The sequence below is a fragment of the Dendrobates tinctorius genome, unplaced genomic scaffold, assembly GCF_039654945.1.
Source record: "Dendrobates tinctorius isolate UK_male_01 unplaced genomic scaffold, ASM3965494v1 ptg000102l, whole genome shotgun sequence".
Classification (NCBI taxonomy): Eukaryota; Metazoa; Chordata; class Amphibia; order Anura; family Dendrobatidae; genus Dendrobates; species Dendrobates tinctorius.
Window position 1 is genome coordinate 6,672,757 of NW_027361770.1, and position 20,364 is coordinate 6,693,120.

Sequence of the window (20,364 nt, forward strand, 5' to 3'; positions counted from 1 at the left end):
GGCTTAGAGGTTTAAAGGATCCCATTGTACAAATGGCAAATTATATCACCTGGAATTTGTGTACTTACCATTATTGGAACACCTGGTTCACCTTTTTGACCTCTTACAGCATTTAGTCCAGGACGACCCTATGGTTAAAATAACAATAAACACAAAGCAAAACACCACCTGTTTCAAACAGCACCAACACAAGTGCTCCTCTTGCTGCCACAGCAAAATTATGTACCATCCTGGCATGCAATTTCTACAGCAAATCACTGGCTACAGCACTGATACTTGTAAGCTGATCAATCATTTGGCTATAACAGTTAAAGGTGACATGTCAAGGAAAAGGCTACAATCTGAACTGTGGTACATGTGAAAATATAATGTACTAGCTGAATAGCCCGGCGCTGCCCGGGCATTGTAACTAACTACAGTTAGCTATAACAAATTATAATGAATATATTTATATATATCTGAGTGTAGAGCCCTGCCCACTCCGCATAGCCACATTCACTATAATATCCCACATCATCCCGTCAGCCAGAGCCACCGAATTACTACCACTAATATCCCACATCATCCCATCAGCCATAGCCACTGGACTACTAACCCTAATATCCCACATCATCCCGTCAGCCTGGGGTCAAAACCAGAGCGCTGAGTGGAACGGTCCTAACTTCCATACCGGGGATCCCTTTAAGAGAGGCCTGGTGTCAGAACCAGATCGCTGAGTGGATTTGCCGTGACTTCCATACCAATGATCCCTTTAATAGAAGCCTGGGGTAAGAATCAGAGCGCTGAGGGATTTGCCCTAACTTCCATACCGGAAATCCCTTTACGAGAGGCCTGGGGTCAGAATCAGAGCACAGAGTGGATTTGCCTTCACTTCCATACCAATGATCCCTTTAATAGAACCCTGGGGTCAGAATCAAAGCGCTGAGGGATTTGCCCTAACTTCCATGCAGGAGATCCCTTTAAGAGACCCTGGGGTCAGTACCAGAGCGCTGAGTGGATTTGCCCCAACTTCCATACCAATGATCCCTTTAAGAGACCTTGGGGTCAGAACCACAGAGCTGAGTGGAACGGTCCTAACTTCCATACCAGAGATCCCTTTAAGAAAGGCCTGTGGTCAAAATCACAGCACTGAATGGATTTGCTTTGACTTCCATACCAATGATCCCTTTAAGATGGAAGATGTGCCTATGGATGGAGGATGTGTGATGGGGATATGGGCGGGGGGGGGGGGGGATTCATTTGTCATGTGCTCTGTGCTCCTGTCTGGGGGGCAGACAATGGCTGGGAGCTTATGTTCCCAGGGATGCTAGATTTCTGCCACCATGTCAGTGTCTGCTGAGGTGTTGTCAAGTGGGACATCTTGCTCATAGCAACCAATCACAGCTCTGCTACTTTTAACCAGCTCTGGTGAAATGAGAGATGCTTAATGATTGGTTGCAAGGAAAACTGTTGTTCATAGCATCCAATCACAGCTCAGCTTCTTTTGAACAGCTCTGGTGAAATGAAAGATGCTTTGTGATTAGTTGGTGATACACACATACATACATTCAGTTTTATAAATATAGATAAAAGAAACAAACAGCAATGTTTGTAGTCATTGTGTGTGACTGCAGAGTTACAAATTCCCCCAGCGCACCCACTGTGCACTGCGTCAATTCGACGGTTTCTGAGCTGGAACTGGAGGATATGTTGGTGTTATGCATACTCCCGGACAGGGCCCATCTAGTCGGCATGGCTGACTACAGGATGCGGCCTTACTCCATACAAGTGAATGGAGCGAGGCCGCGCCCACTGGCTGGGAGTATATATAACTCATACATACCCTCCGGTCCATGATCAGAAACTGGCACAGTGCGTGTGCTAGGGGGATTCATAAGTCTGCAATCACACACAGTGACTGCAGACTTATCGATTTGGAGCAGAAAATTCCTTTAAGCACTCTTAACCATTATTATATGGTTGCAATTGATTTTGTTAAAATAAATACATATTATTTTACAGAATATATAATATAGACAATATATTTTGTAATAGACTAAATAACTAAATTATGTTACTTACAGGTCTCCCTGGAAAGCCAAATTCTCCTTTTATGCCTGGTTGTCCTACTGGGCCCTAAAATGAACAACTGTAAGCTAACAATGCGATATTTAGAAATAATTTATAGTAGTGTTGCATTTAACATATTTAGGTTTGCCATGTACAGATTTAAGCATTTTGTATCTAGTTGTCAAAGGGTTATTTAGGATTATAAAAAAGAGTATATTTCTATCCATGAGGTGCATCCATCATTTCACGTGATAACCACTCAAGTGAATGAGCTGGACTGCAATATCATACTGTAAATACTGTAGGTCAACCACAAGAGTGATTTAGTTTTGAGGAAAAATGATTCTGTTATCTATCACAGGTCCATTACTGGGCTTAGCTTCCTGGAGGACAGTTCCCTCTGTGCTAGAACAGTACAAGTATCATAAAGGTAACCGAGTGCACACCTCTAATGTCATCATCCAAGGCATTTAAGGCTGATTCAGGCAGCTGCACACTGGAAAACGTGCATACTGCTACCATGTGTTTTCCAGGAGTCTAGCTAAAGCAGTGGACCTTATTGTCATAAGTGTGACATGTAACGGTACACGTCAGCGGTACTGATCACCTCATTCCCTGGCACCAGGTGCTGAAGTGAAAACAGCTTACATCACTGTCCTCTACTCGCGCTGAGATCAACACTAGAAGGGAACAATGTTGAGCGATGTATTCAACTGTTAGCACATGCTGCGGCTGATGAATACTATAAATAATTAAATAAATTTTAAAAATTGACGTGGGTTCACTGTTTTTCTTGGTAGCCAGACAGAAAAAAAAAACTGACAGCTGTGAGCTGCAACCCTCAGCTGTCAGCTTAATCAAGGCTGGTTATCAAGAATAGAGAGTAGAGATGAGCAAATTTGTTCGGAAAATGAATCGCCAAACATAAATTCAACACGAACATGGCATATTCGGATTCGTGATCGGAAACTCAAGAAAAATGTTATAAAATTGGTAAAAATAGGTAGCATTCTGTAAAAGTGCGGGAAAATATTTGCGTTGCCACACAACGGCTTGTGTCCTTGGCTGGTGAAATCACATGTCCCACTGCATATAAATAGCGGACATCTTGTTTTATCGCCTGTGATGATACCAATGGTGTCACTGGCGCTGCCTAAGGGTTGCTATCAGGGGGTACATGAACGAATGCAGGAACAAGGCACGCAGTGCGCAAGGACCCGAGACTAAGCAGTGAGCACAGGACCTGGCACTAAACAGTCACATGACCAGGGGGTGGAGTCACTGCGTGTGAGTACAGGGAATTAAACTGAGCACGTACAGTGCAGGGCACAGACAGTAAACGTTGTCAAGGTGAGCCGAGAGTCAAAAGCCAGACGAGAGCATAGTACCTAGGGATAAGACAAAGAGTAAACGGAGACAAGCCAAGGGGTCAGATAACCAGGAGGGACAGGGAAGTACAAAGCAGGATGCAGAGGCAAAAGTCAGGCGACAAACCAGGTCATACACAGCAAAGCACACAAGCACAGAGGCACAATGTTTACGGACGAGTAAACCTGGGTCAACAACCACAAACTGAGTATGCGGAAGTATCACCGACACCAAATCCAGGAACTGCCAACATTAAATAGCAGCCCCAGAACCAAAGAGAGGTGAACTAAAATTAACCCTGACCTGACCAGGATGGAGGCGGAACCATCCTGTCCAGACTTATCCTCTCAACGGGGGGCCACCGGACCCCCAGGTTTCCCAGGAAAATGGGCATGAAAGGCGCGTACCAGATGATTGGCATGAACTGATCGGGCAGGAACCCAGGATCGGTCCTCAGGACCATACACCTTCCAGTGCACAAGATACTGGAGGGAACGGCAGACCAACCGGAAATCCATGATGCGCTCCACTTTGTACTCCTCCTGACTATCCACTAATACAGGTGGCGAAGAACCCAATGATGCTTCTTCCACAGCTCCCAATGGTTTCAGCAAGGCCCTATGGAATACATTGGGGATCGTAAAAGACGCTGGAAGATGCAAACAAAATGCCACTGGGTTAGCCACCTCCATGATCTCATAAGGGCCAATAAACTTAGGTCCCAATTTCGCTGAAGGAACCTTAAGCTTAATGTTCCTGGTAGACAGCGACACTTTATCCCAAACCTTTGAGACTGCAAAACTTGTGGAGCAGACGCTTTCATGACTCCCCTTACAGCCTCCAGAGTCACCCATGGCTCAGTTATCTAGCTGTAATTCCTCTGTCCATGTTTGCTCATCTAGGTGTCATTGTTTAAATGCACCCTGGCAGACAAAGAATTTTTCAGGGAACGAGTGATGTTGTCTGCGACTTGTTGCTGTAGCGCAGGCACATCTCTCTTAGACAAGTAATGGTGCAAGGGTAACTGGTATTGGGGGGACTGCGACTGCCATCAGCTTTCGGAAACCATCTGTATCCATAAGGCAGAATGGCTGCATTTCTGTAGCCAACAGATTGGAGTGTCCTTGCAATAATCACAGAGATTACAGGCCATTGTCATGGATGGGGTTTGTGGAACCACTGTGCCTTGGACCGAAGAGAGCCTTGGGGGGTGTAACTAAGCGAACACTGAACTGTTCACTAGAGCCTCTGATGGTGAGGTTAGACTTGGCTCCCGCTGAACGCTAGGTGGCACTCCAGGACAGACCAATGGTCACGCAGCAGCTGGACCCAGAAGGACAGACTGGATGGAGGAGCAGGCAGAGCTTGTATCAGAGTGCTGTAGGTAGAGTTTGAATCCGAGAGCAGCAGACAGGATTTGTGTCATGATCCAGACTGGGTTTTTCCTGTCTCTCCTTTTCCCGGTCTGGTCATTCAGGGGTTAACTTTTCTCTGCCTCGTTCTGGTGTCAGGCCGGCTATTTCTCTGCGCTGCTTCCTGCAGGCAGTGTTGGTTATATTTCCTGCCTAGGACTTGTGCAGCTGAATCTGGAGAACCCCTGGTTTGTTCTGCTGCACTTAGCTGACTCCTTGTGTCTGTGTTTTCTGTCCCTGCTTGTCCAGTCTCTGTGTGTCCTTTCCATCCCTGCTTGTCCAGTTACTGTGTGTCTTGTGTGTTTGGATTCTCCGGTACCCGACTCTGCTTTGCCTCTGACCTGCTCCTGTCTTTTGCTTCTGATATTTCTGGTACTGACCTTTTTGGCATTCCTCTGATTCTGTGTTTGGTATTTTCCTTGGTACTGTGCTTCTCTCTGGTATCGACCCGGCTTGTTTGATTATTCTGCTGCCACCTGGTGGTAGCCTCGCTGCAGTGCTGCTGGTCTGCTCTGTGCAGTATTTCAGCTTTCCCTCCTCTCTGCTGCCATCTTGAGGAGTTTGCATTTACCTGCAGAACTGCAGCGTGACATTATAACTGACCGAAGACAGTTTGTTTTTTTTTTTCCCTTTTTCCTTTTTGCCATAGATCCGCTTTGTACCCTTGTGGATCAGATGTCAAATTTGACTCAAATGATGCAGGACTTGTCTGTGGAACATAAGAACTCTGGCTACTTCCCATAATCAACTCCAGAGGGAACTTACTGAGACGGTAACAAGCAGCCTTTTAACAAGCTTTATTCGGCTGGAAAACTCGAACAATAACAAACTTATTTTTAGAAGTCCTTGTTTGAGGATTCATCACTGAACACTAGAGTTGAGCGAAATGGGTCGAAAAAATTCAAAAGTCGCCGACTTTTGGCAAAGTCGGGTTTCATGAAACGAAACCCGACCCTAGGATGAGGTCGGCCACGAGGTCGGCGACTTACGCGCCAAAGTCGCGTTTCAAAAGTTTGTTTTGCGCTCTTTTTCAGCCAATCAGGATCCACGGACACTGTGGGCAACGTGATGACATAGGCACGGGTCACCACCATCTTTCAGAAGGGCATGCAAGTGATTGGCTTGCTTTGGTGGGCGTCACAGGGGGTATAAAGGGCGTGCACGCCGACCGCCATCTTACTTCTGCCGATCTTAGTATAGGGAGAGGTTGCTGCTGATTCTGTAGGGAGAGCGTTAGGCAGGGAAGAAGACAAAAAAACTGCTTCTGCTGCTAGCGATTTGGCCTGCACAACACACAAGTCACTGTGTGTGCAGTGCAAGGGGAGGCTATATTGTGGTGTATCAGTGGTGTTGGTTGTTGGGCTGCCTTTTAAGGCTTCCTGACACGCTGGCATTGCTGTTTACCCACTGCTCCACAAACTGCTTTTTTAAAAGCAATCCAATCTCCCTTATCCTCTCGTCACTTTGGTCACAGGCAGCTGTGCCATCGAGCATGTCACATAGCGCTCAGATATCAGTGGGCCGCACACAATCCACAAGTGTCCACTGTCCACAAGTGTACGCAGAGATTCAAAATCGCCATTATCCTCTCGTCACTTTGGTCACAGGCAGCTGTGCCATCGAGCGTGTCACATAGCGCTCAGATATCAGTGGGCCGCACACAATCCACAAGTGTCCAGTGTCCAAAAGTGTACGCAGAGATTCAAAATCTCCATTATCCTCTCGTCACTTTGGTCACAGGCAGCTGTGCCATCGAGCGTGTCACATAGCGCTCAGATATCAGTGGGCCGCACACAATCCACAAGTGTCCACTGTCCACAAGTGTACGCAGAGATTCAAAATCTCCATTATCCTCTCGTCACTTTGGTCACAGGCAGCTGTGCCATCGAGCGTGTCACATAGCGCTCAGATATCAGTGGGCCGCACACAATCCACAAGTGTCCAGTGTCCAAAAGTGTACGCAGAGATTCAAAATCTCCATTATCCTCTCGTCACTTTGGTCACAGGCAGCTGTGCCATCGAGCGTGTCACATAGCGCTCAGATATCAGTGGGCCGCACACAATCCACAAGTGTCCACTGTCCACAAGTGTACGCAGAGATTCAAAATCTCCATTATCCTCTCGTCACTTTGGTCACAGGCAGCTGTGCCATCGAGCGTGTCACATAGCGCTCAGATATCAGTGGGCCGCACACAATCCACAAGTGTCCAGTGTCCAAAAGTGTACGCAGAGATTCAAAATCTCCATTATCCTCTCGTCACTTTGGTCACAGGCAGCTGTGCCATCGAGCGTGTCACATAGCGCTCAGATATCAGTGGGCCGCACACAATCCACAAGTGTCCACTGTCCACAAGTGTACGCAGAGATTCAAAATCTCCATTATCCTCTCGTCACTTTGGTCACAGGCAGCTGTGCCATCGAGCGTGTCACATAGCGCTCAGATATCAGTGGGCCGCACACAATCCACAAGTGTCCAGTGTCCAAAAGTGTACGCAGAGATTCAAAATCTCCATTATCCTCTCGTCACTTTGGTCACAGGCAGCTGTGCCATCGAGCGTGTCACATAGCGCTCAGATATCAGTGGGCCGCACACAATCCACAAGTGTCCAGTGTCCAAAAGTGTACGCAGAGATTCAAAATCTCCATTATCCTCTCGTCACTTTGGTCACAGGCAGCTGTGCCATCGAGCGTGTCACATAGCGCTCAGATATCAGTGGGCCGCACACAATCCACAAGTGTCCACTGTCCACAAGTGTACGCAGAGATTCAAAATCTCCATTATCCTCTCGTCACTTTGGTCACAGGCAGCTGTGCCATCGAGCGTGTCACATAGCGCTCAGATATCAGTGGGCCGCACACAATCCACAAGTGTCCAGTGTCCAAAAGTGTACGCAGAGATTCAAAATCTCCATTATCCTCTCGTCACTTTGGTCACAGGCAGCTGTGCCATCGAGCGTGTCACATAGCGCTCAGATATCAGTGGGCCGCACACAATCCACAAGTGTCCACTGTCCACAAGTGTACGCAGAGATTCAAAATCTCCATTATCCTCTTGTCACTTTGGTCACAGGCAGCTGTGCCATCGAGCGTGTCACATAGCGCTCAGATATCAGTGGGCCGCACACAATCCACAAGTGTCCAGTGTCCAAAAGTGTACGCAGAGATTCAAAATCTCCATTATCCTCTCGTCACTTTGGTCACAGGCAGCTGTGCCATCGAGCGTGTCACATAGCGCTCAGATATCAGTGGGCCGCACACAATCCACAAGTGTCCAGTGTCCACAAGTGTACGCAGAGATTCAAAATCTCCATTATCCTCTCGTCACTTTGGTCACAGGCAGCTGTGCCATCGAGCGTGTCACATAGCGCTCAGATATCAGTGGGCCGCACACAATCCACAAGTGTCCAGTGTCCAAAAGTGTACGCAGAGATTCAAAATCTCCATTATCCTCTCGTCACTTTGGTCACAGGCAGCTGTGCCATCGAGCGTGTCACATAGCGCTCAGATATCAGTGGGCCGCACACAATCCACAAGTGTCCAGTGTCCACAAGTGTACGCAGAGATTCAAAATCTCCATTATCCTCTCGTCACTTTGGTCACAGGCAGCTGTGCCATCGAGCGTGTCACATAGCGCTCAGATATCAGTGGGCCGCACACAATCCACAAGTGTCCAGTGTCCAAAAGTGTACGCAGAGATTCAAAATCTCCATTATCCTCTCGTCACTTTGGTCACAGGCAGCTGTGCCATCGAGCGTGTCACATAGCGCTCAGATATCAGTGGGCCGCACACAATCCACAAGTGTCCAGTGTCCAAAAGTGTACGCAGAGATTCAAAATCTCCATTATCCTCTCGTCACTTTGGTCACAGGCAGCTGTGCCATCGAGCGTGTCACATAGCGCTCAGATATCAGTGGGCCGCACACAATCCACAAATGTCCACTGTCCACAAGTGTACGCAGAGATTCAAAATCTCCATTATCCTCTCGTCACTTTGGTCACAGGCAGCTGTGCCATCGAGCGTGTCACATAGCGCTCAGATATCAGTGGGCCGCACACAATCCACAAGTGTCCACTGTCCACAAGTGTGTGCAGAAATTCTAAAACTCCCCTGTCCTATAGACACCTTGTACCTTGTTTTACATTACTATATAGTTTGTTGGATTTTGTCTACATTTCTACCAAAAATGAGGAAGGCTGGTGGAAGAGGCCGTGGAATTGGGCGGGGGTTGGCAGCTGGTAATGATGGTGTTGGTGGTGGATCTGATGGTAGTGGCAAGAGCAAAATAGGACCGAATGCAGGAGGTGCTGACCCTGCGTCATCGTCTGTCTACATAAGGCCTCGAACGCTTAGTTTTCTAGGAGTTGGCAAACCGCTTTTAAAGGCAGAGCATCAGGAAAAAGTTTTGTCTTACATTGCTGACTCGGCCTCCAGCTCTATCGCCTCCTCTTCTTCAGTTGTAAAAAGTAAAAGCACTGAGTCGTCATTGGAGGCTCATGTTCATGAACCACACCTTTCCTTGTGTCCTTCACCCCAACCAAGATTGAAGGATGACGCAGGCCATACTACTGATTACTCCATGGAGCTGTTTTCACATACCATGCCTGGATTATCAAGTCAAATGGTGAATTACCCAGGCCAAGATGAATCTGACATGGAGTGCACTGATGCACAGCCGCTGATGGATGATTCTGCTGGTACATTCACTCAGAGCACTACATTGTCCTCGCAGTGTACAGAGCCAGATTTTGACCCTGATGAGACTCAGGTGCCCCTTCCCGCACACTATACCACCATACACGGTGACACAGAGAAAGGTGCACATGACATAGAAGAGGAGGTGATGGATGACCCAGTTGTTGACCCAGATTGGCATCCATTGGGGGAAGAGGGTGCTGCTTCCAATAGCTCAGATGAGGAGCATCCGCAGCAGACATCGACATCGCAACAGCTGTTATCTGGCAGGCCCGGAGCACTCCAAAGACAGGTTCCAAACATCAAAAGAGTTGCTGGACAGCTTGTCCAGAGGGTCAAAAGATCACAGCGTGCTAGGCCGCAAAATGTCTGCCAAAGTAGGAAGAGTGCAGTGTGGCACTTTTTTGACCAAAATCCTCATGATCAGGCCAAGGTTATCTGTAAGAAGTGCGCAAAGACCTTTAGCCGAGGGAAAAATCTGAAAAATTTGAATACCAGTTGCATGCTTAGACATTTAACCAGCATGCACTTGCAAGCGTGGACACAACACCAAACCTCAAGTGCCACATGTGCAACTGATCACAACGAAGGTAGTCAGCAACGCTACATTGTTTCCCCCACTGTAAGCCCACCGGTTAGCACAGCAGCAAATGTTGAGGTGTCGTTGCAAGGCCACAGCAGTCAGGGAATCCCACTGTTATATCAACGAAAGACTGATTCTAGGCCATCAGAAAGAACACCAACTCCATCACCATCATCAACCCTCTCTCAGTCCGCCCTGTCCACCGCTACTTCCACCATATGCAGCTCTCAAGTCCAGCTCACCCTCCCAGACACTATGAGTAGGTCAAGAAAGTACTCAGTCTCTCATCCGCGTACACTGGGTTTGAACGCCCACATTGCCAAACTAATCTCGTTTGAGATGATGCTCTTTCGGTTGGTGGAAAGCACAGCTTTCTGCGAACTCATGGCCTATGCAGTACCACGCTATGACCTACCCAGTCGCCACTTCTTCTCTCGCAAAGCCATCCCAGCCCTCCACCATCATGTGAAAGACTGCATTGTCCATGCACTCAAGCAGTCAGTGAGCGGAAAGGTGCACCTCACAACTGATGCATGGTCCAGTCGGCATGGCCAGGGCCGTTACGTGTCCATCACTGCGCACTGGGTTAAAGTGGTGGATGCAGGGTCCACAGGGGACAGCGGTGGTGGGACAGTGCTGCCTAGCCCACGGTATAGGAAACAGTTGGCTGTAGGCGTTCGACCCTCCTCCTCCTCCTCCAGAAGCGACAGCTCGTCCACAGAGCACAGTCGTACGAGCACTCCATCTGCAGCTGCCACTGTTGCACACGATGTGTCCCCCTATCGAGCAGCTAGTGGAAAGCGTCAGCAGGCTGTGTTGCAGATGATGTGTTTGGGCGACAGACACACCGCCGAGGTGCTGGCCGAGTACTTGAAGCGACAAACTGAGTCATGGCTGGGCAGTGTACATCTTGAGGCAGGCAAGGTAGTTAGTGATAACGGCCGTAATTTTGTGGCAGCCATAGCCCTTTCAAAACTCAGCCACATACCTTGCTTGGCTCACACCTTGAACCTGGTGGTGCAGTGCTTCCTCAAAAATTATCCGGAGTTAACAGCCCTGCTCCAGAAGGTGCAAAGACTGTGCGCGCACATCCGCCGGTCGCCTGTACACTCCGTTCGTATGCAGAAGCTGCAGCAATTGCTCCACCTTCCCAACCACCGCCTCATTATCGACATTGCAACAAGGTGGAACTCCACCCTGCACATGGTGGAGCGGCTGTGCGAGCAGAGGCAGGCCATAATGCATTTGTGGGAGGATACACGGCCAGGCACTTTGAGAGCAGACATGGAGTTGACAGGCGTGCAGTGGTCGAAGCTGAAAGACCTTTGTAAAGTCCTTCAGTGTTTTGAGGAATGCACACGGCTGGTAAGCGCAGACGACGCCATCCTAAGCATGAGCATCCCACTTATGCGTCTGCTCATGCAAACTTTGACGCACCTTAAGGAGCAGGCGTCTGCAGCCAATGTTGATGAGGAGGAAGAGGAGGAGGGAATCCTTGATGACATTCAGCCATTGTCTGCTCAGGGACCTCTCCTGGACGAGGTGGAGGAAGAAGAGGAGGAGGAGGAGGAGGATGATGGGGATGATTACTTAGGGGAGGAGGATGCATCTCGTGGGGCAAGTGAAAATGTTGGCGTGGCAAGGTCTGGTACAGGGTTTGTGCGTGACTGGAGGGATGTGGATTTGCCAGAAAGTGCTCCTCCACCCAGCACTCGCAGTGCATCATTGACACCGGGAACATTGGCCCACATGTCAGATTATGCCTTGCGGATCCTAAAAAGGGACCCCCGCATTGCCAAAATGATGAACGATGACGACTACTGGTTGGCCAGCATCCTGGATCCACGCTATAAAGGCAAATTACAAAACATCATGCCACAGGAGAACCTTGACCTAATATTGGCTAATAAACAAGCAACTCTGGTAAATCGGTTGCTTGAGGCATTCCCAGCACACAGCAGCGGTGATGGTTCTCACACGAGCCGTACGGGCCGGGGGCAGCTTGGCAGAGGTGTTCGTGGTGCACACAGCAGAAGTGGCGTTGGAGACAGGGGTTTCATGACAATGTTGTGGACTGATTTTTCAAATACCGCTCACACAACTGGTAATACTGCATCGATGGAAAGTGACAGGAGACAGCAGTTGTCAACTATGGTTACAAACTACTTTTCCTCCCATATCGATGTTCTCCCACACAGGTCATTCCCCTTTGACTATTGGGCCGCTAAACTGGACACCTGGCCTGAATTGGCCCAATATGCCTTACAGGAGCTCGCTTGCCCAGCTGCAAGTGTGCTGTCGGAAAGAGTCTTCAGTGCAGCTGGATCAATCCTGACAGAAAAAAGGACCCGTCTGTCAACCCAAAATGTGGATGATCTAACCTTCATTAAAATGAACCACGCATGGGTTTCCAAGGATTTTGTCCCACCTTCCCCTGATGACACATAGGGTGACAGAAAAATGGCTTGCTTTGGTCCACCTCTTCCTGGTACTTCACCTATTTCGCCTTTTGCATCAGTTGAATGTCCAACATCAACATATGCCACTTTCTAAAACTCCCTAACTGTGCTGCCTCCCCCCCCATGGCCGGGGTCACCACCTAGCGCACGACATCATGCGAGTGCCGTTGCCCTGGACAGGTGGGTAGGCCAACTCTTGGGCACGGGCACTGGCACAGGGTCCCTCATAGTGCAATCAAGTGTCTTTGACGGTGGTGGTGCACACCCGCCGTCAGACACACCGCTGTACTATGAGGGGCCCAGTGCCAGTACCGACGCCCACGAGTGGGCCCCCTTGCTTGGCCAGGGCCCCAGCATTTGCAATCTTTACCTCTCCCTGCTCCTCTGCTGTGTAATCTGGGCCGTCAAATCCATACTGTGCCTGACACCGTCTGAGCCTGCCACCTGAGACATATATTTTGAATGTGTACGCTATCCATACATGTTATCCGGGGATACCGTACCCTTTCTAACCTTTGTGCAATGACGTGCAATCCATACTGGGCCTAACACCGTCTGAGCCTGCCTCATGCTGTATAGACATATATTTTGAATGTGTACGCTATCCATACATGTTATCTGGGGATACGGTACCCCTTCTAACCTTTGTGCAATGACGTGCAATCCATACTGGGACTAACACCGTCTGAGCCTGCCTCATGCTGTATAGACATATATTTTGAATGTGTACGCTATCCATACATGTTATCCGGGGATACGGTACCCCTTCTAACCTTTGTGCAATGACGTGCAATCCATACTGGGCCTAACACCGTCTGAGCCTGCCTCATGCTGTATAGACATATATTTTGAATGTGTACGCTATCCATACATGTTATCCGGGGATACGGTACCCCTTCTAACCTTTGTGCAATGACGTGCAATCCATACTGGGCCTAACACCGTCTGAGCCTGCCTCATGCTGTATAGACATATATTTTGAATGTGTACGCTATCCATATATGTTGTCCGGGGATACGGTACCCCTTCTAACCTTTGTGCAATGACGTGCAATCCATACTGGGCCTAACACCGTCTGAGCCTGCCTCATGCTGTATAGACATATATTTTGAATGTGTACGCTATCCATACATGTTATCCGGGGATACGGTACCCCTTCTAACCTTTGTGCAATGACGTGCAATCCATACTGTGCCTGACACCGTCTGAGCCTGCCTCCTGAGACATATATTTTGAATGTGTACTCTATCCATACATGTTATCCGGGGATACGGTACCCTTTCTAACCTTTGTGCAATGACGTGCAATCCATACTGGGCCTAACACCGTCTGAGCCTGCCTCATGCTGTATAGACATATATTTTGAATGTGTACGCTATCCATACATGTTATCCGGGGATACGGTACCCCTTCTAACCTTTGTGCAATGACGTGCAATCCATACTGGCCTAACACCGTCTGAGCCTGCCTCATGCTGTATAGACATATATTTTGAATGTGTACGCTATCCATACATGTTATCCGGGGATACGGTACCCCTTCTAACCTTTGTGCAATGCCGTGCAATCCATACTGTGCCTGACACCGTCTGAGCCTGCCTCCTGAGACATATATTTTGAATGTGTACTCTATCCATACATGTTATCCGGGGATACGGTACCCTTTCTAACCTTTGTGCAATGACGTGCAATCCATACTGGGCCTAACACCGTCTGAGCCTGCCTCATGCTGTATAGACATATATTTTGAATGTGTACGCTATCCATACATGTTATCCGGGGATACGGTACCCCTTCTAACCTTTGTGCAATGACGTGCAATCCATACTGGGCCTAACACCGTCTGAGCCTGCCTCATGCTGTATAGACATATATTTTGAATGTGTACGCTATCCATACATGTTATCCGGGGATACGGTACCCCTTCTAACCTTTGTGCAATGACGTGCAATCCATACTGGGCCTAACACCGTCTGAGCCTGCCTCATGCTGTATAGACATATATTTTGAATGTGTACGCTATCCATACATGTTATCCGGGGATACGGTACCCCTTCTAACCTTTGTGCAATGACGTGCAATCCATACTGGGCCTAACACCGTCTGAGCCTGCCTCATGCTGTATAGACATATAATTTGAATGTGTACGCTATCCATACATGTTATCCGGGGATACGGTACCCCTTCTAACCTTTGTGCAATGACGTGCAATCCATACTGTGCCTGACACCGTCTGAGCCTGCCTCCTGAGACATATATTTTGAATGTGTACTCTATCCATACATGTTATCCGGGGATACGGTACCCTTTCTAACCTTTGTGCAATGACGTGCAATCCATACTGGGCCTAACACCGTCTGAGCCTGCCTCATGCTGTCTAGACATATATTTTGAATGTGTACGCTATCCATACATGTTATCCGGGGATACGGTACCCCTTCTAACCTTTGTGCAATGACGTGCAATCCATACTGGGCCTAACACCGTCTGAGCCTGCCTCATGCTGTATAGACATATATTTTGAATGTGTACGCTATCCATACATGTTATCCGGGGATACGGTACTCCTTCTAACCTTTGTGCAATGCCGTGCAATCCATACTGTGCCTGACACCGTCTGAGCCTGCCTCCTGAGACATATATTTTGAATGTGTACTCTATCCATACATGTTATCCGGGGATACGGTACCCTTTCTAACCTTTGTGCAATGACGTGCAATCCATACTGGGCCTAACACCGTCTGAGCCTGCCTCCTGAGACATATATTTTGAATGTGTACTCTATCCATACATGTTATCCGGGGATACGGTACCCTTTCTAACCTTTGTGCAATGACGTGCAATCCATACTGGGCCTAACACCGTCTGAGCCTGCCTCATGCTGTATAGACATATATTTTGAATGTGTACGCTATCCATACATGTTATCCGGGGATACGGTACCCCTTCTAACCTTTGTGCAATGACGTGCAATCCATACTGGGCCTAACACCGTCTGAGCCTGCCTCATGCTGTATAGACATATATTTTGAATGTGTACGCTATCCATACATGTTATCCGGGGATACGGTACTCCTTCTAACCTTTGTGCAATGCCGTGCAATCCATACTGTGCCTGACACCGTCTGAGCCTGCCTCCTGAGACATATATTTTGAATGTGTACTCTATCCATACATGTTATCCGGGGATACGGTACCCTTTCTAACCTTTGTGCAATGACGTGCAATCCATACTGGGCCTAACACCGTCTGAGCCTGCCTCATGCTGTATAGACATATATTTTGAATGTGTACGCTATCCATACATGTTTTCCGGGGATACGGTACCCCTTCTAACCTTTGTGCAATGACGTGCAATCCATACTGGGCCTAACACCGTCTGAGCCTGCCTCATGCTGTATAGACATATATTTTGAATGTGTACGCTATCCATACATGTTATCCGGGGATACGGTACCCCTTCTAACCTTTGTGCAATGACGTGCAATCCATACTGAGCCTAACACCGTCTGAGCCTGCCTCATGCTGTATAGACATATATTTTGAATGTGTACGCTATCCATACATGTTTTCCGGGGATACGGTACCCCTTCTAACCTTTGTGCAATGACGTGCAATCCATACTGGGCCTAACACCGTCTGAGCCTGCCTCATGCTGTATAGACATATATTTTGAATGTGTACGCTATCCATACATGTTATCCGGGGATACGGTACCCCTTCTAACCTTTGTGCAATGACGTGCAATCCATACTGAGCCTAACACCGTCTGAGCCTGCCTCATGCTGTATAGACATATATTTTGAATGTGTACGCTATCCATACATGTTATCCGGGGATACGGTACTCCTTCTAACCTTTGTGCAATGCCGTGCAATCCATACTGTGCCTGACACCGTCTGAGCCTGCCTCCTGAGACATATATTTTGAATGTGTACTCTATCCATACATGTTATCCGGGGATACGGTACCCTTTCTAACCTTTGTGCAATGACGTGCAATCCATACTGGGCCTAACACCGTCTGAGCCTGCCTCATGCTGTATAGACATATATTTTGAATGTGTACGCTATCCATACATGTTTTCCGGGGATACGGTACCCCTTCTAACCTTTGTGCAATGACGTGCAATCCATACTGGGCCTAACACCGTCTGAGCCTGCCTCATGCTGTATAGACATATATTTTGAATGTGTACGCTATCCATACATGTTATCCGGGGATACGGTACCCCTTCTAACCTTTGTGCAATGACGTGCAATCCATACTGAGCCTAACACCGTCTGAGCCTGCCTCATGCTGTATAGACATATATTTTGAATGTGTACGCTATCCATACATGTTATCCGGGGATACGGTACCCCTTCTAACCTTTGTGCAATGACGTACAATCCATACTGGGCCTAACACCGTCTGAGCCTGCCTCATGCTGTATAGACATATATTTTGAATGTGTACGCTATCCATACATGTTATCCGGGGATACGGTACCCCTTCTAACCTTTGTGCAATGACGTGCAATCCATACTGGGCCTAACACCGTCTGAGCCTGCCTCATGCTGTATAGACATATATTTTGAATGTGTACGCTATCCACACATGTTATCCGGGGATACGGTACCCCTTCTAACCTTTGTGCAATGACGTGCAATCCATACTGGGCCTAACACCGTCTGAGCCTGCCTCATGCTGTATAGACATATATTTTGAATGTGTACGCTATCCATACATGTTATCCGGGGATACGGTACCCCTTCTAACCTTTGTGCAATGACGTGCAATCCATACTGGGCCTAACACCGTCTGAGCCTGCCTCATGCTGTATAGACATATATTTTGAATGTGTACGCTATCCATACATGTTATCCAGGGATACGGTACCCTTTCTAACCTTTGTGCAATCACGTGCAATCCATACTGGGCGTGAGAACGGCTGGCGAGCTGTTAAGCAAGCTACAGCACCTGTCCAGACAAGTACAGGGATTCCCTAGCGAGGAGACTTATTTGATTGTTTTCTATGTTGGGACAGCAATTTTTGGGGAGCACTATACTCTGGAGAATGATAGATGGGGCCCACCATACACTGGAACATTCCAAAGGTGGACATCAGACACTGGAGCAGCATTTACAGGGCCCATTATACACTAGAGCAGTAGAAATGGGGCCCACTATGTTTGGAGCATTATTTGGGCCCATAAGACAGTGGAGCTTCATCCATGGGGACCAACATATACTGTAGCATTATGTGGAGCTCATCATATACTTTTTCAAACATTATATGGGACCAATGATTTTGTATGGAGAAATAGATGGGCCTCGTCATGAGATGTAAAAAGTGAGGTATTTTTCATTGTACTATACCGCTATTTCTCTGCCATATCGGAGCATGATGAGTTGTGGTATGTGTTAAAGGGGCGCTCTTTCGCCCAGGGCACATGAAAACCTGCAGCCAGCCCTCCCCCCCCCACAAATTTAGCCAAATAACCCCCATTTTTCAGTGCGTAACTTGTATTATGAAGTTAATTAAGGTTGACAAGCTTAAGTAAGAAGAATTGATGCTTTTGGCATTCAAATGGGCACTGTAGGTGTGTTTCCTGTCCTCCTCTCACTGCCGACTTTTATTCCCCATTGACTTACATTGGGTTTCGTGTTTCGGGACGACCCCGACTTTTCCCTATAATCGGACGATCTTGCTTGACCCGACTTTTGGAAAAGTCGGGTTTCACGAAATGAAACGCGACCCTAAAAAAGCAAAAGTCGCTCAACTCTACTGAACACTAGTTGTCTGGTACGAACCACAAATTTTGCCATTTGGGTTCACTCGTCACTACTTATAAGCTGCAAGGAAATAAGTACAATGCAGGGAGTGACAGACAGCCAAGTGAAACGTGAAGTTATGGGAGAAAATATTGGGAGTACTTCTAAAACACTGGACTGGCACTAATTGTTAAGTAGATAAAAAATGTAGTGCTCTTCTTAGGATAGATCATAATGGGAGGTAATATGTATATATCGATGGCATAGGATCTACCCCATCCCTGCAGAATAACCCATGTACAGGTCACAGAGCATGTATTGAAAACTCTCTCATAGACATCAATGAACATTTTCGGTTTATTGGGACTTGTTCATGCTGCTGCTGTATAAAAATCTGTTAACAGCGTATCTAAAACATATTATAAATGCTGTTAAAAGAAGCTTTGGAAAATGGCTAGCCCCATAATCATGTACAGAAGATATAATACAAAATATACAATAAAAAAAGTAAGACGATGTAATATCATCATCACACAACTTCAATAATTATTTCACAGGAACCTGGCCAGCTACTGGTTTATCATATGGAAACATTGTATGATGAATATGTTTCACTTGAGGCATTGCAGAGCTTTGTGTATGCATGAGGCATATTGTGGGGCATAATTTGACCAGATGGCACAATGTGTGAGACATAGTGTAATCAGGTACACCATTTAAACAGCCATCACAGTATGTGGCTATAGAGTAATTTGTGGGCACAGTGTAATCAGGGACAAAGTTTAATCAAAGGACATGTAGTGCGTGTCACAGATAAATCAGGTAGCACAATTTAATGAGGGGCATAGTATGGTATTCAGTGTAGTCAGAGGTCGTAGTGAGAGGGGCTATTATATTTAGTGACACAGTTTAGGGAATGTGCTACAACTGCAAGGAGTTGACAACAAATGGGATTAACACTCCACAGGGCCACGTTCACACATTCAATATTTGGTCAGTATTTTACCTCAGTATGTGTAAGCCAAACCAGGAGAGGAACAATCAGAGGAGTATAATAGAAACACGTCACCACTTCTGTATTTATCACCCACTCCTGGTTTTGGCTTATAGAAACTGATGTAAAATACTGAACAAAAACTGAATTTCTGAACATGGCCTAAAGAGGAGTCCTAACAACCAGGTGAAGTCGCTTGCCATGTCTTGTCTAGATATAGAAGAAAGATAAATAACTGAATGCTTTTGTTTATTCTGCTAGTGACTTTATCCAGTCCATTCTTGAGTCACTTGGTCTATGAAGGGTGCTATTCTTATTTACAAAAACAAAAACTTTCAGCATATTATTACCATTGTTAAAGTTAAACCTACAAAAGTAGATTCACATAGTATGGAAAAAGGTTAAAATTAATTTACATTCAACATTTGTCATGGGGCGACTGGCCCTCCGTGACGTGACCCGACGATCGATCGGTCACAAAACCAACAAAGACAAACAAGGGGACCCAATTACAACGGTGGGCCCTGCAAATAGGGAACGGGGAAATGGACACCTCCTGCACTCTCCTAAGGAAGTGCCCTGTACTCTCCTCACATACCCTATACAGGTTCTTTCAACCTGTCGCCGACCAGGATACCTCAGTCCCTCACTTGCCCTGCACCTATCCCTTACTAGGGAACTGGCAAGTGCGGACACTGGTTCCACCGCTGTACTAATAAAACACCAAGGAAAATAACAGACAGGGAGAAACCAACAACACTTAGCTTCCTCTGCAGTCATGCACAGGACCGTAGAGTAAGGCACCCGAACACAGCTTCCAGCAGGAAAACCACTGCTCAAGATCTGCTGCAAACACTACTGCTCAAGATAGCTTGTCTCTTCAGAATGGTTGGCTTCCAAATGACCTGTTATTACCAACAGTCAGCTGGTGTACCAGGTGACCTTATATAGGAAGGTGCGAGGCACCCACCTGCATAGATGATTAATCACAATGCAGTAACACCAGCGGCTACCAGAGGGAAAAACCCATCAGCAGACTAACGTTGTAGT

At 47.3% G+C, this 20,364-nt stretch overlaps 1 protein-coding gene across 4 annotated transcripts in view; it reads right to left on the minus strand.

Annotated features, from left to right (window-relative positions):
• COL15A1 (collagen type XV alpha 1 chain) overlaps positions 1 to 20,364 on the minus strand; it is a 1,161,047-nt gene that overhangs the window by 326,904 nt on the left and 813,779 nt on the right. For all 4 annotated transcript variants that reach the window (XM_073587711.1, XM_073587710.1, XM_073587708.1 and 1 more), the window contains 2 exons: positions 2,062 to 2,115; positions 69 to 128 (listed from right to left, as the gene is read on the minus strand). In XM_073587711.1, coding sequence (XP_073443812.1) covers positions 69 to 128; positions 2,062 to 2,115 — 114 coding nt within the window. The remainder of the gene's footprint in view (positions 1 to 68; positions 129 to 2,061; positions 2,116 to 20,364) is intronic.